Below are 16081 nucleotides of genomic sequence, written 5' to 3' on the forward strand. Positions count from 1 at the left end.
GCATCTGTCCATCTCCTCCACAAGAGCAGGCCCTGTGTCTGCTATACCCCTAGCACTTTTCATGGTGCCGGGCCACAGTACATTTCCAATTTGCCCTGACATTTCCATCTCAATGGACAGAGCTGTTCCCACCCAACACACACAACACACACACACAACACACACACACATACACACAGAGCCTGAATTCTGTGAGTTCAAGGACTTGTCACTGCATGCCCCAGTCTTATTCAGCAAAGAGTTTAATCTTGGGATACTCAGAACAGGACGCCAGAAGCTGGCTCTGAGCCCTCAAGCCTCTCACTGGAGGCTGCCTGGCTGCATTTACAGCTCCAGGAATGACATTGATGACAGTGTTCATTGGGGATGCTCCCATCGATCCAAGCAAACAGGTGGGGACCCAGGGCCTAGTGCAGCCTCTGGGCCCCTCCTGAAGACGTCTCTGTGCTTCTGCCCCCACGGGGGCTGGGCCCCACTCTGGGCCTCTGGGGGTATAGGCGGGGCCTGGATGGGACCATCTTTGTAAACTGTAGGAGGCTCAGAATAAGGATCCGCTGTCCAGGGATGGTCACTGCAAAACAGGGCTGTGTCCCTGGTGGGCTCCAAGCATCTCCAGAGGCAGGGCTGGCCTCCAGCCCCAGCCCCGGTGGTTGGAGAGGGACAACCATCCTGACTGCTGTCAGCTGGCTGTGCCCAAGATGTCTGGACTCCTTGCTGGATGTAGGTACCAACCTGAGCTTAGCCTGGGTCAGCTGGTGCCCCCCTCCCCAAGCCCCAGCACCCACCTATCAGAACAACACCAGCCCAACAGCTCCTGCACGTGAGGCTCCCCTGCCCCCAGCAGTAACTCTGAACCTTGAGTTGTCAGACATTCAGGCAACCAAAGCCCCAGACACACAAGAACTGGAAGGGGCCCCAAGAATCATCCAGTCCAGCCCCTCCATATGGCCTGCAAGGAGTGGCCCAGACTCTGCTGTTGCTCATCCCCAAGGCAGAGAGCTCGCTACCTCTCAGGGGTAGTGCCTGTGCCCTGGGGCTGCTGTTTGGGGCTGGAGGAGGACTGTCCTGGTAGTTTCTGTTGATGGATGGAGGCTGAGCCGTAAGAGGTGTGGAGTTTCCTTTCCTGTCTCCAGGGGAGGACTATCAGCCCCTTGGGGACGATCGGGGAGGATGGGGTGGGGTGGGGCATGGAGCAGAGGGAGTATGCAGAGCAGGAGTCTGGAGAGAGGGAGCACACAGCTGACCCCAGGCTAGGCTGCTCCGATGTCATCATATTCTTCATCAGAGGAGGAGTCAGGCTGGGGGGCATGGGGCCCTGTGTGAAAGGGAGGCTCAGGTCAGCAAGAGGCCCAGTCACTGCCCCTGCTGAGCAGGGACAGAGCTGAGTGGATCTGGACCCACCTCGTTCTCCCCCAAGATGCTATGTGAGACCATCTTATCACCTTGTTCATGATTACTGCCCTCGATAGAATGTCAGTCCTGAAGGCAGAATCTTGTCGTGTAGAGCAGGGCTGTGGTCCCCAAGTGCTGGGAGCCGTTCTGGGACCACCCTCTCCCCCATGGGGCCATCTGGCTGCTTCTGCTTGAATGCTTCCACTAATGGGGAGCTCACTTCCTCTCAAGGTAGTCTCTTTGAATCTCCCTCCATCCCACCTTCATTCATTCTCTCTACTTCCTCAAATTCTTTTTTGTTTAAAAAAAATACCTCACTACTTTCCTCCTTTTCCCCAGAGCTCCCCCATTCATCCACCCTCCAGTCCCTCTCTGTGCCCCGTCCCAGGATCCCTCCTCACCCCCGCCACTGGCACCTGGACATCCAAACTGCTCAGCAGAAAGGGGCTGGGGCGGCAGCTGGTAGTTCTGGTACCACTCTCCAGAGGAGGTGCTGGAGCTGTCATCAGCTGAGGGCCCTGCTGGAAAACCCCAGAGCCAGTCACCCTCTGCCAGGCTAGTTCACAAAGTGCCAGAGCTAGAAGGCCCTCAAGACTCGGTAAAGTCCTTAGCTTGACAACTGAGGAAACAAAGGCCCAGAGAGGGCAAGAAACTTGTCCACAGTCACACAGCAAGTGGCTGCTGAGCAGGGACTAGAATCCTGAACTTAGCCTGGCTCAGGGCTTCCAGCTTTACACTTCCTCCAGTTGGGTCCCATATAGGATAGGAGGCTGGAGGAGGTACACACTCCTGGGCCTACCTTACCTGGAATAGTTGCCTGGGAGCCAGCCAGCTCCAAGTTGGGGGGCTGCTCCAGGAGGGGGTTCCTCTCAGACGAAAACACTTGAGAGCTCCACAGAGGTCTCTTGCTGTTGGGGCTATTACAGTACACCTCCCCCGAAGATGTGCTGGAGCTGCTTTTGCTCCTTGGAGGATGTGGAGGAGGGTCCATGGAAGGAGGGTCTGCAATGCAGTGTTCTGGGTTGGCAGGCAGGACCTCAGAGGCAGGCACCTCTTCCAGTCCTGGGCCTGAAAGAGAGAATGGTGATCAAGAAGATGCAGTGCAGCAAGAGGGCTTTAAGTTAGACCTGAGAAAGAACTTACTGCCAATGGGAATTGGTTAAAGTCAGGAAGGACCTGTTGAGGGAGATAGCACCGATGCTTCTCGAGGTGAGTGAGCTGCTAGGTCCAGAGGCAGTGCTGGAATCCTAGTCACCTCCCTCCCTCCAAGTCCCTTTCCAGGCTGACTCACCTTCTTCCAGGGGAGGCATCTGGAACCTGTTCTGCTGGGCCTCCTCCTCTGTGAAGCGGTGCCGCTGGGAATCTACAAGCAGAGGTGGCGGTGAAGAAGGAGGTGGGGAAGACTCCACCTCCTTGTCCAGAGGAGCCCAGAGCAGAAGCTGGTGTTCTGTGATTGGGAGGCTGAACAGGGCAGGAGGACCACCCTGACTTATGGAGGGGTTTAGTCTCTTTCATCAGATCCCAGGCTCACATCCTAATCCAGGCAGACCTTGAACCTCAATCTTAAACCAGCCCGGGGACAGGTTGCTTCTGGCCAGAAAGTGGAGCTCTCCAAGAGCGGAAGCCGAGGGTCTGGAATCTTTGCATCCTGGGTTGTGGTACCTCCATTTCAGAATCAGAGAGATGCAGATTCATAGCATCTTAAGGACTTGAGTGTCGGGGAATCTGGGAGTCAGCGCTTTCAAACGTGTTACTACTGCCTTTTAGTCTCGGTGCCATGTTAATAGCGTTTTGGAACGCCTGTCTTGGATCTTACATGACTGGGCTCAGAATTTCAGATTCTAAGGACACTCATCTCTGTGGCTCCCCAAGGCTGGTCTGTGGCCCTTAGACTGGAGTCATCCACATTGCCCCTCCAGAGGCCCTAGTTCAGCTAGGGATCGGCAGGGGGAGGGAGGCAAAGATGGCTGCTGTCCCCGGTGTCCACCCTGCCCACCACATAGTAAGAGATCTCTGCCTCCATCTGGACACTCAGCTGCCCCGGACAAGAGCTTTGTCTCCCTGCCTCTCTTAGAGCTGCTGGGTTTAAGTTCTGGCAGGTGGAAAGTGAGTGGGAGCCGTGTGGGTGTCCCTGGCACGCTGCCTTATAGGTGGGGCATGCCTTCCCTCCCCCATTCCCTTGGTCTAGAATGCAGACATGGCAGTGAGCCATTCTGGACCATGAGGACAGGGCAATGTCTTAGGGACTGCAGAGCCGCAAGAAAGAAGCCTGGGCCCCTTCCAGCTTCTCCGGATGATGTCATTTGGAGGCTGTGTCCCACACAACCAAACTCTCATCCTAGCTTATAAAGTAGGTCCCGAGTGGGGCTCAGGAAATTTTGATGAGCTCCCAAGGGATTCATGATAGCTGTGAGAGTCTCTGCTTTCCTCCGACCTCCTTGCGTCACGTGGACTCTGCCTGAGCACTGTCTTTCCTCCTCCTACATCCCCAGCAGGCAGAGAGCAGAGCTGGAGAAGCCAGCTAAGGGGTGCGAGCTGGGCTCATGGTGGAGGTGGGAGAGGAGGTGAGATTGATGGAGCAGAATGGGACACAGAAGGGGTGTGAGCATGCGAGAAGCCATCTGAACCGGAGTCCCTCACGTCATACAGAGATGCAGCCACATTTAGGTGAATGTCGACGGACTGATTTTGAGACCCTGCAGGGTCACAAACACCAGAGAAAAGGTAGTCCAAGGGGAAATGCCTTGAGATGTCTCCAGGGTCACAACACACTTGGAAAATGTCAGTGCAGGACCGCTGAGAGTCAGTCCAGGGGTCACAACAAGGGAGGTGCCACCCTCGACATGCAGGGGTCACTGGGCGGGGAACCTACTGCAGTTCCCCAGCCAGCTGGGCTCTCTCCCTGGAGCGGGCAGGTGGGCCCTCGGGAGCTGGGCCCAGGCACTCACTGTAGAAGGTGGTCAGGGCCACTGGAGGCTGGGTTCTGAAGTCATAGTGCTCGTAGTCTGAGTCCGAGCTGGAATTCGAGTCTTCGGGGGGCGGGGCCTGGACCTGGATGGGCAGCTTGGGAACTGGGGAGAGAACAGAGTGGGAGCATGGCAAGGCAGGGGACAGAAAGGAGCAGAGAGAGGCGGCAGACAGCATGGATGGTGGGGACTGGAGCCGGAGGGGCAGGGAGCATGCCAGGCAGCCCACCTTGTACAAGACTGTCAGGCCTGGGTTGTCTAAGCTCCCCCCATCCATTTCAAACACAGGGAACTCAATAACAATTTTTTTTTTTTTAATTTAACAAACACATAGTAGTCACTACATGCCAGGCAGCATTCCAACATTTACAAATATTGGGATGTCCAAAAGGTTCATCTGGGTTCTTCCATAAGATCTTACAGAGGGCTTCCCAGGTGGCTCAGTGGTAAAGAATTCGCCTGCCAATGCAGGAGATCTTATGGGAAAAAACCCTAATGAACTTTTTGGTCAACCCAATACTATCTCATTTAGTGCTCATAATAACTCTGTGAGGCAGCTACTTTAGGGTCCCCATTTTACAGCTGGGAAAACTGAGGCACAGAGAGAGTCTCACATAGCCCAGAGAAGAGGCAGTGTGGCTCTTAACCTCTCGACCATGATAGTCAGTGAGTGGCTGCTCTAGGCTTACCCTTGTGCTAGGTTCTGTGTTCATATTCTCTTCTCAAATATATGGATCTTGTGTGCAAAGAATCTTTATAATATTTGTCTGAGTTTTGTATTGGTTTTGTGTCATCGAACTCTTTCAAATAAAGGTGATTTAATACATTCATAACGCCATGGGATTAAACTCAAACTCCTTCACAAGACTTTCAAGAGATATACATCAGTATATCATTAAAGACGGATGACTGATTCCTTTTTTTATTTGGAAAATATGAAATACAGTTATGTTCCAGGATGATGGGGCTCTGCAGACAGGCTGATGCTGGGCAGACTATTGGAAGAGGTGATGATGTCCCAAACCTACTGGCCAATTAGCAGAACAGAGCTCTCCTTGAGAACTAAGGTCCAAAATGCCCTGGGCCTGTTTTGGTCCAGAATTCAAAAACCTAGAGCTCTCGGATGAGTGCACTGGAAGGTCATCTGCCCATTGAGGCCCAGACTGAGGCTGGACTTGCTCAAGGGCCCGTGAGCATGAGTGGGCTGGTCCAGGTCTCTTCTCCAGCTGGGGCACTGCTTTGACCTAAGCAGTACTGACCCTCCAGAAAGTATTCCCTTTTTGTCCTCCCCTGCCCTCCCCACCCCCAGGGCCGGTGACATCCTACCTTCTTTGGCGATGGTGATGGGGACCTCTTGATAGTTTTCCATCCCTCCTGGGGTGGTGGTGGGTGAGTGCTGGTGGTTTACCACAGCGGGGAGGGCTGAGGGAGGGGAGGCAGAGATTCTACAAGTCACTTTTTGTGCCTTTCCAGTCTTCCTGGTTCTGTTCTGATAGAGACACTTCCTTCCCCACCTTCCCCACCCCCATATGCCCCTAAACACACACACATACAGTGTGGTCCTCCTGTGGACCACTTCTGAGGGGCATGCTGGGAAAATCCTTCCCATCAGGAGGTACTTCTTGGGACCAGGGCTGGATGGCCATTGCTGGATCACTTTCACTCCTGCTGGTGACCCCCACAGCTCACATCCCCCTGGGAAGACTGCGCCTCAGGTCTGCTTGTTTTCATCCCTGGGCCTTTCCTGTGGCTCCCAGGACTCTGCACCTACCGTATTTTCCTTTAATTCTCAAGAGGATGATGGCTATGAAAACAAGTGAGACCAGAAGGAGAATTCCCAGAATGATGCAGGGGATGAGGAGCATTAGCTCTCGAGATTCCCAGTCCTTCGTTTTCACCATCACAGAAGATTCTGGAAGAAAGAACCCCCAAATCAGGGTGGAAAAGGAATGGACATGGACTTCTCCTTGTCTATCTCACCTCTCCTTCCTCTCTGCGCCTGACCCACTTCCCTTTTGGACCTCTCCTCTTCCTCCCTTCTTTTTTTCCAATTTTCCCATCTGCTTTTAGGTGCCTGGTATATAATGTATGTTCAGTCATGTCTGACTCTTTGTGACCCCCTGGACTATAGCCCACCAGGCTCCTCTGTCCATGGGATTTTTCAGGCAAGAATACTGGAGTAGGTTGCTATCTCCTCCTGCACGGGATCTTGCCAAGTGAAGTCGCTCAGTTATGTCCGACTCACTGTGACCCCCTGGACTGTAGCCCGCCAGACTCCTCCGTCCGTGGGTTTCTCCAGGCAAGAATACTGAAGTGGGTTACCATTTCCTTCTCCAGGGGATCTTCGCAACCCAGGGATGAAACCCACATCTCCTGCGTCTCCAACATTGGCAGGGAGATTCTTTGTCACTACACCACCTGGGAAGCCCGTCTGGTGTATAGTAGGTGCCTGAGAAATGCGTACTGAATTGGTCATTGAATGAAACTTTTTCCTGGCCACCAGCCCACAAGGATCTGTCTCTGCTCAATAATCACTGAGCATCCACAATGTGCCAGGCGCTAGACCTGGGGAGACAAATAGGACAGCAGTGTCACAGGCCTTGAGGGTCTCTGTCTCTGTCTAGTGGGAAGACGGATGGACAAGCTGACTCAGTCCAATTCAGTGAGATGCCTGGTGTGATGAAGGTATGGACAGGCGTGCATCCCTCCAAGCGACACTGATTCTCTGAGGGTTAGACCAGGGCTGGATTCCCAGAGAAGGTGGCTCTGAGCAGGCAGGGAACAGATCATCAGGAGAGAGAGATCTCCTTCCCTTGGCCCAGATGCACCCCCCGCTACTGGAGGTGCACTCCCTGAGGGCAGGGGTGAGGGCCAGAACTCCAGACCTTCCGGCCCTGAAGCCCTGGTGTGACTGTTTGCCTTCCCCTCCCTCCCGGCCCCACCCCTGCCGAAAATAACACAGAGAATGGGTGGAAGCCACAATGAAACCCTCATCACCCCAGAGACATGAAGCACCCGTGCAGAAGGCCTGGGGTGTGCAGACTGCAGGGCTGGAGGAAGGGGAGTGACAGTAACATGGGAGGCTGGGGGATAGGCTCACCCAGGCCCCCTGACTGGCAGCAGTGTCTGCCCCCCAGGAGGACCACCCCTCTCCCCATCCTCACTGTCTCCCCTCCTCTTGAAAATGGAGCGGTTTGGGCCAGAGTGGGAACTGGATCTAGCAGCAGGAAGAAGGTGCAAGGGAAAAACTGGGCTCGGGGTCTGGGGGAGACCTGTGAATGTGAGCCAAGAGGGTCAGGGGCTGAAGGAGGGGCTGCTGGGTCATGGGCTGGAGTGTGGTCCTTGGAGACCAGGTCTCCATAAGTGCTTTGCTCCTCTGAGGGCAGCGTGGTCCCCTACCCCAACCTCAGGAATTAAAAGTGTGAGAGGGTATGTGTAGGGGTTGACAGGAGCTCACCCTAAAGCTTTTCATTCTCTCTCTGTACCCTCATCCATCGCCACGTTCTCTGGCAGGACTTGGTGGCCTTCTGTCCCCTCCCCAGGCTACCCACCGCCTCTGGAGAGGATCTGAAAGAGGGAGCCAGGAGCAGAGGGAGGAGTAAGCCTGTGAATGAGGGCTGACCCCTGTGTTTATCGTGGGGCTGCCAAGGGGCTCCATGCCTGGACTAAATCAATAAGCAAGAATGACTGACGCCCAGACAGAGCTTACTGTGTACTGAGCCCTGCTGTGAAGTGTGCTCTTTACCGGAGACTCACAGCAACAATGCTGGGTGAGAAGTACTGTGATTTTCATCCTCATTTTGCCGTCTAGGATCTGAGGCTCAGAGAGGTTAGGAACTGCCCAGCATCACACAGCTAGCAAGAGGTACAGCTGAGGGTTGGGCCCCAGAAGTCGACTCCTGAGATGGCTAAGCTACACACAGCTGGAGGACAGACCAAGTGTGGATTCGGAGTTCAGAGCCTCAGATGCAGGTTTCCAGGCAGCAGTGGAAGGCTGGCAACCCACCCTCTGAGCCTGAGCTGCTGCTTCTGTGTAAGGGTTGTGGGAAGACCTCCCCAGGGGGCTGCTGCGAGGATTAAAGGGTTGGGAAATAATGACTGTAAAGCCCTGGCCAGTGCCCAGAACATTATAAATACACTGGCTGCTACCCTCGGTGTCCCCACTCTCTGGCTGGTGTCGGATCAGTTCTGACTCTCTCCAGCTCTGTCCTCCTGACCTACACGAGCTCACGGAGAGTGGGAGGAGGACTCCTGCCCACGGAATGTCAGGATTCAGGGAACTGTGTAGCTGACATGCAGAGGCAGGTGACGTGAGCAGAGCACAGAACATCCAGAGAGCCCAGGGACAGCTGGGGAGTCAAGTTCATTGTCTGGAGGTGAGGAATAGGGGACAGACCATCAGACCCCTCTCTCAGACACACACACACACACACACACACCATGCATACATGCACCCAAGCTTCTGAAAAACTGCCCCCAGGGATACTCACCCACAGTGACCGGCTGACCACTTGCAGGGACTTCAGTAGTAGACAGATTGAGCAGACTGCGGGCACCTGTCAGAAAGCACCACTCATTCACTCAGCACGTGCACCCAAGCACCTGGATGGCCGGGCTTTGTGCTACAAGCCTGAAACTGGGGGCTTGTTCCCACCGGGGCACATGGCTGAGTCCCACACCCCACAGTAAAGGGGATCTGATGGATTAAATGCAAGGACAATTCTTTGGTTAAAATAAAGGGCTACTGAAAGAATTAGCCCCTCCTTCTGTATAATCGGCTAGAACACCCAAATATTTCTCTTTTCCATCTTGTATTGAATTTGTTCTTCACACCTGCCTCAGGAAGTGGGAAGCTGACAGTCTCATCATTATCATAATCAATTCGACTGGTAAGGGAGGGGGCTTACAACATTCCATAGTGGATACTGTCTGATTTCCTAGCTACTCTGTGACGTGCCTGGTATCAACATCTGCATATTCATGAATGAAGCCTCCCAGCTGGTAATCAGCAGAGCCAGAATTCATAGCCTGGTGTCTGAACTCTACAGAGATGCTGACACTGTGTTTGTTCAAGTCTAATGCTTTTGCTTCTTCACATTTTAACACCTCGGAAATAGGGGTGGTAAGAACAATAAATTCAATTGACGGCACATCGAGAGTTTATTTTGGCAGTGTTTTTGTCCCCAGTGGTGCATAAAAGAATAACAGTATGAAAGTGAAAGTTGTTCAGTCTCGTCCAACTCTTTGAGACCCCATGGACTAGTCCATGGAATTCTCCAGGCCAGAATACTGGAGTGGGTAGCCATTCCCTTCTCCAGGGGATCTTCCCAACCCAGGAATCAAACCTAGGTCTCCTGCATCGCAGGCAGATTCTTTGTCAGCTGAGCCACCAGGGAAGCCCAAGAATACTGGAGTGGATAGCCTATCCCTTATCCAGTGGATCTTCCTGACTCAGGAATCGAACCGGGGTCTCCTGCATTGCAGGATTCTTTACCAGCTGAGCTACCAGGGAAGCCCAATAACAGTGTGACTTATGATCAATGCCATCTTAGACTCGGTGAAACTCAATTCATAGAGCAGGTAGGAGGCTTTGCTGAAATACATACCAAGTCCCCAGGAATGCCTGGCACCTGATTAGGGCTCCAGACACTGTAGCCCTATTATTAGTGTCTTCTAATTTTTTTTTACGGTGATCACCAGCCCTAGGACAGCAAATTGATTTTGTTTCCTGAGCCAATTCCAGTCACTAGGGAACACTGCTTCATATATAATAATGTCTTAGTAAAAATTGGATTCATGATTCTGGGGCTGTGTCAAGGATCTGGGGAAAAGAATACCTGAACAATACCGTGTACCCTGGGCCCGGTAAGGGCCACGGTCCCTCTTATGCCAGTATTTGCCATTCCTGATCTAGCCCAAGCTCTAGTCCTTAGGCTACAAGTTCTCAGGCTGAGGATTCAGATGGAATTCCTGGGGGTGGGAGAGTGGAGTGGGGAGGAGTACCTGAGCAGAGGACCCTGGCTGCCTGGGACTGTCTGCAGAGGTTGGAGTTGTTGAACCGCCAGAAGCATTTGGAGAGGGTGGACTCCCTTCCCTTGCATGAGTAGTACATCTTGCCCGACAAGGAGTGGGGCAGCCCCTTGGGCACCTGGGCCATAGTCCCACAGCCCAAGTCCTGGCAGAGCACGTTGGCCTCTGAGTCGTACCACTCACTGTCACACACTGTGTTCCAGACCCCTCGGAAGTACACCTCCACCTGCCCCTCGCAGGGGTCAGTGCCCCCGGTCAGGCGCCAGGACTGGTGCTCTGCAGGGGGTAGGGGGGGTCAGAGTCAGGTCAAGATCCTTTGGGTGGAAACCCCCACCAGCCCTGACCTACGGATGCAGACTCCCCAGAGCCAAGGGGTCTCCAGATGCTCTCCCTTCTGCTTCTGCATGCCCTTCTCATCCGCCCCGTCTGCTCTGGCTGACCCTGAGCTGTCCACATCTCTGCTGCTCAAAGCGTGGTCCAAGGACCGGCAGCTTCAGCATCACCTGGGACCCTGTTAGAAATGCAGACTCTCAAGCCCTGCCTCAGACCTACAGACTCAGAATGTACCTTGGACAAGATCACTCCTCCCTCTCCATTCTCAGGCACAAGAAGAGAAGCCCTGGCTGGACCAGAACTTCCTGTCCTCATTGGGGGACCGCTGACAGCCTCCTCATGGCCTCCCTGCCTCCAGCTCTCCTTGCTGCACTGAATCAGGTGACCAACTCTCACTCAGGAAGAGCCTCATCTCTAATGTCACCCATTCCAGGAGGCGGGCAGGCTTCACCCTCCACCTCTGCACTGTCTGCTGCCTCTTAACCCCACCTGGCTGCCTTTCTTAGGTCATGGGCCACTCTCTCTCCTGGATTATGTTTGTTTGGGTCTCACCTTCCCTTTGGACTGGGACCTCCCGCGGGCAGGCTGGGTCTCTCCAGCACCCACGGAGGCCCCGCAGGCCTACAGTGAGTGCTGGATGACCCTGGTCCAGCATCACCCACTCACCTGAACATACCACTCCGGCGTCCTCCTTGTGGCCACAGTACCCGTTTCCGGGCAGCCCCGGGCAGTCCCACAGGTAGGTCTCCGACCCGGTGCAGTTCACTTGGTCCCAGTGAATGCGTCCTTGGCCCGGGGCGAAGTGCAAGCCGGGCAGGGCCTGGACGGCCCAGCCGCAGCCCAGCTGCCGGCACGCCACGTGAGCATCTTCCAGGTCCCATGTGTCGTCACACACCGAACCCCACTGGCCGTGCTCCAGCATCTCCACGCGGCCCTCACATGGGCTGCCACCACCCACCAATCTCAAATCGCGTTTTTCTGGGGATGGGAGGAAAGAGGGAGGGGAAGGGAAGGGGTGAGAGGATTGTCTGTCGGGACTGGGCAGGGGAGCGTTTCCCCGGGGCTGTAGACCCAGGGAGAGGGGCTGGAGAAGACTGCCTGTCGAGGCCGGGGACCTGGGGTTGGGGAGCCCGTGGGAGGGGCTAGTAGCCTGGTGGGCGGTACTGGGGAATCTGCTCTCCGGGCCGCGTGGGCAGGCTGAGCGGGCAGGCTAGTGGGTGGGGCTAGAGACCTGGTGGGCGGGGCCTGAAAAGCCTGGGGCGCCCAAGAGCCAAGAGACGCTGGGAACCTGGCGTGTTTATGTACTAGGGGCGAGGGGCGCTGCTGGCGTGGGAACCTGTTGTATTTGCGTCGCTGGTGGGTGGGGTTTCAGTTCAGAGGGCGATGCTTGGGCCCAGGGGCTAGAACTGAGGACAGGAGGGAGAGGCAGGGCCCGAAGGCCTGGGAGGTGGGACGGGCAGGGGGCCTGGCGGCGGGTGCGGGTTGGTCCGCTCGTACCTGTACAGTTGACCTGGGCCGGCCACTCTTCGCTGCGGCAGTCGCGCTCCGCCACCTTGCAGCTCAGCCATCCGGGGCCGCTGCACTGGACGGCAGGGGCCAGGACCCATGTGGTGTTCGGGGCCCAGCTGGCGTTCCCCGCGGTTGCCCCGGGCGGCGGCTCCGGGGTCTGCAGGACCGGCAGTTCCAGCAGGTGAGCCCGGCCACAGTCCAGCGAGCTGCACAGGGCGTGGGAGGCATCGAGCTCCCAGAGCGCCCCGCACACGGGCTGCCACGACTGCCTGAACCAGACCTCCACTGTCCCGTCGCAGCGACTGCTCCCATTCACCAGACGGACCTGGAGTCTCTCCCCTGGAAGCGCCAGACATGAGCTGAGCCTCGGCAGATGCTGATGCTGCCTACCCCAGCGATGGAAGGGGGCGGAGGGGCGCATTGGACGGTCCCCTATCCACTCTAGGCCTCAGCCTTCCTGTCTTCAAAATGGGGGCTGGGCTGGCTCCTCCCCTGCCCCTTTGGTCCTCCTTAGAAGCAGGAGAGGGTAGGGCCGAAGGTGATTAGAGGTTAAGATGAGTTAACCCTGGGGTGTCCAGTCCCCACAAACTCTTCTCTCTTGCCTCCGCCTCCAGAGTCACCTTGTGTGAAAGGAGGTTGTGGGCTCAGAGACACCCCTACCCCCTCCTCCCCTCCCCCACCCCCACTTCCTCCCAGTACTATGGGGACCATATTTCCCCTCCTAGGCTCCTCCACTATTTTGAGGGTACTACCAAGAAGGGTAGGATCATGACCCCGGAACCTTGAAGGATGGACATGGGTTTGATGATGGGGTTAATGATGGGCCATTTCAGTGGATGGTGGTTGCTCTTCCCCAGAGACTGCCTCCTATTTCTGCCCAGGGTTACACAAAACTTTGCACAGAGTAGATCCTTAAACATCTGTTGAGTTAAACAAGGCCCCGTCTGATGGAACCCCACTACCCCTACCAAGAGTCCCTTAGCTTGTTCTCAACAAATCGTCTTTGAATGCTCACTGTATACTTTGCCCACATGTGCATGATTTTTGATCAATAGCCTCTCAAAGATGGTAGCGCTAAGATCTCAAAGCAAATCTAGTGGTGGAACTTCAGGCACTGGGTCAGGAAGGAAAAGTGTTGTCTGAAGTTAGGGAACCTCCCTGGTACCATAAAAACCCATTTCCCTTTTCCATCACACCAGCAGACCACCTGCTCGGTCTCAGAAAGCTGCCTGTAAACCCAGTAAGATCTTTCCTCACCTGGCTGCAGGGTCTGGCTCTCTGCACTGGTGGTGTTGGGCTGGTCAGATGGGGTCGGAGATGGGTGACCTGAAATTAACCAGCAACAGCTGTGGTGGGTGAGTGAACACCGGCCTGAGGAGGGCACACAGGGGAAGGGTAGGGGGCACTCACTGGAGCCTGCAGTGTCTACATGGGGCCTCTGCTAGGACAGGGCCCTCAACCTGGGGTGCATTTACCTCCTTCCGGGCACGGAAATTCTCAGCCTCCTCCGCTTCATCTATTAGTATTATTTCTTTTATTTCATCTTTTTTTTCATCTATTACTTCATCTACTATTTCTGAGCACACGTGCTCAGAAATCAGGAGAGCAGAAAGAACAGCTGTGGCTTTGGGGCCAGACCCACTCACTGGCTGAGTGACCGCAGAGGGGTTACTCACTGCTCTCGGCCAGAGTCCCAATTCGTTTACAATAACACTTAAGAAAGTATTGTAAGGCTAAAAGGAGACAATACCGGTAAAATACTTCACATATATGAGTAGCTCGGAAATGGGAGTTATTATTAGAAAAAAACACTTTTGGTTTGGAAAATTTGTTTGAGAAATTCATACCAGACTTTAGGATAGTTGGCTCATCCTGGACTGGGAGCCGTTGGACTACAAAGTACCTTCAGACACTGAGAAACTAACATTTGCCAAGGGCCAATTATATGCCAGGTCTTTGCATATAGTATTTCATTTTCCTTCAATAACACAGTGAGGTAGGTATTAGCATCCACTTTTAAGAAATTAGAGAAGGGAAGCCCAGAAAATAGAAATCAATTGTCTGTGCCAGACTGTGTCCATTTGTTCCTCCAGAACCTCTGTCCACTTTGCCCTGAGAGGCTGACCTGTTTGGACTAAATCAGCATCTTGTAGGGCCCTTGGGCTTCTGTTGGACTCGGGCAGTGAGGAGGCCCCACAGACAGAGGAGGGAGGGAAGGAGTGAAGTCGTGGTGTTATCCTCCTGACTTCCTTCTTGTGTGATCCCTTGGGTAGCCTGATCCTTCATCTGAAGGTCATTGCTTATCTCCAGGGGCTCACCTCTGCTTGACTTTCTCCTTCTGGATCTCATTGACTGCTCTGTGGTCTTGTCTTCTCTGGCTAAGGGTGGTGACAGCTCAGCTGCTCCAAACACCTGGTTATCACATTATTCTTTCCAAATAAACCTCCTTCAAACTCCTATTTTGAAGGTGCCACCTGTTTCCTGTTGGGATGCTGGCTGATACACGGCCTGAAGCCACCCAGCTAGCAAGTGGCAGAGCCAGGATTTGAACTGTCTCTGAGGAATGGGCTTCATGCTGGGCATGGATATTCTGGTTTGCAGAAGCGTAAAGGGGGAATATGGTTGGGACTGTGAGCTTACTAAGGAACTCCTCTGCAATTCCAGATTCTCCTGCCCTTAGTTTGGAGCCCTTGATGTCTAGGCAGAAAAACGTGTGCCCACTGCCAGGCCAAGGTAGGTAAGAGTCAATGAGCCTCCTCTGCCTCTTTCTGCTCTGTTATGGCCGAATTAGAGATCCTGAGTTCCAGATTCAACCGCAGGATGGAGGGGGATGTTGACCTACCTTGAATTTTGTGTAAGAAGTGAGACTTTTTAGTGTTAAGCTACTTAGTGACTCAACAGCTACTAAATGAAGAGTTTTGAGATGTATTTATTATCACAGCCTAGCCCAGCCTGGCCTGAATGATACAAGAGCTGAAGATTCAGGCATGACTGCTATACAATCTCAGCCTCATCTGAGAATATTCCATGGACTCACTCCTGGATGAGCATACACCCCTGTGTATGCGCACACACGAGTGTGCGCGCGTGCACACACACGTGTGCATGTACCTGCAGACACAGCTCCCCTACAAGCATCCAACTAGGCTACTCCATCACTCAGACAGAAAATAATCAGACCTTTAATTGCCTGTTCTCACCAACTCCCTGGTTGACTGCCCAGCCTGACCTCCTGAGGGTGAAATGACTCAGAATTCAGAGCACAGACTCTGCGGCTAATATCACAGTTGGAGCAAGAATTCAGATGCCCTCAAGTTAGAATTTCAGAATCTCAGTTCCCACAGCAATGGTCCCAGCACCCCAGTGTAATTGTTATTTCTGTCTGTGCTGGGGAAAGGGGGAGGGGATGGGGGAATTGGAATGCTGGCTGCAGGGCTTGTGTGTGTGTGTGTATGTGGTTGTGGCAATATGTGTACCCTGATGTGTATGTCTTTGCATGTATATATGAGTGTGTAATCCCAGGGACGGGGGAGCCTGGTGGGCTGCCGTCTATGGGGTCGCACAGAGCCAGACACGACTGAAGCGACTTAGCAGCAGCATGAGTATGTATGAGGCTGTATGCATGTGTGTTTTAGGGGGCCTCTAGCTCACTTCTGTACACCTCTCTGTGGGTCTGAGAAAATATTTCTCATACATAAAGGCACACATGTTTCCAACTAGATCAGAAAACCCTGGAGGGCAGGGCCAAAGTCTGGGTCAGCCCCACATCCAGGGTGCCCAGCACAGTGTTTGTTGAGTGAAACAGTGAGCAGGGGGTGTCAACTCCAAGGACAACTGTTGCCAAGACAAGT

The 16081-nt window shown here is 54.1% G+C and overlaps 1 protein-coding gene across 8 annotated transcripts in view; it reads right to left on the minus strand.

The window, feature by feature from the left end:
- Positions 1-224: 224 nt before the first annotated feature.
- Positions 225-16081, minus strand: part of CD6 (CD6 molecule) — a 44712-nt gene continuing 28855 nt past the window's right edge. Inside the window, exons 2-13 of one of the 8 annotated variants that reach the window (XM_055415829.2) lie at positions 13488-13556; positions 12219-12569; positions 11388-11699; positions 10362-10664; positions 8849-8914; positions 6130-6270; positions 5685-5780; positions 4341-4463; positions 2684-2755; positions 2197-2394; positions 1794-1913; positions 225-1315 (exon numbers count right to left, since the gene is read on the minus strand). In XM_055415829.2, coding sequence (XP_055271804.1) covers positions 1251-1315; positions 1794-1913; positions 2197-2394; positions 2684-2755; positions 4341-4463; positions 5685-5780; positions 6130-6270; positions 8849-8914; positions 10362-10664; positions 11388-11699; positions 12219-12569; positions 13488-13556 — 1916 coding nt within the window. In that variant the 3' untranslated portion in view covers positions 225-1250. Of the gene's footprint in view, positions 1316-1793; positions 1914-2196; positions 2461-2683; positions 2756-4340; positions 4464-5684; positions 5781-6129; positions 6271-8848; positions 8915-10361; positions 10665-11387; positions 11700-12218; positions 12570-13487; positions 13557-16081 lie in introns of all 8 variants that reach the window. The other 7 variants (XM_088832043.1, XM_055415827.2, XM_055415828.2 and 4 more) reach the window with 7 other exon arrangements.

Source organism: Moschus berezovskii, chromosome 25, assembly GCF_049115385.1.
Source record: "Moschus berezovskii isolate FMDL1 chromosome 25, NW_MosBer_1.0, whole genome shotgun sequence".
In the NCBI taxonomy this organism is placed as follows: domain Eukaryota; kingdom Metazoa; phylum Chordata; class Mammalia; order Artiodactyla; family Moschidae; genus Moschus; species Moschus berezovskii.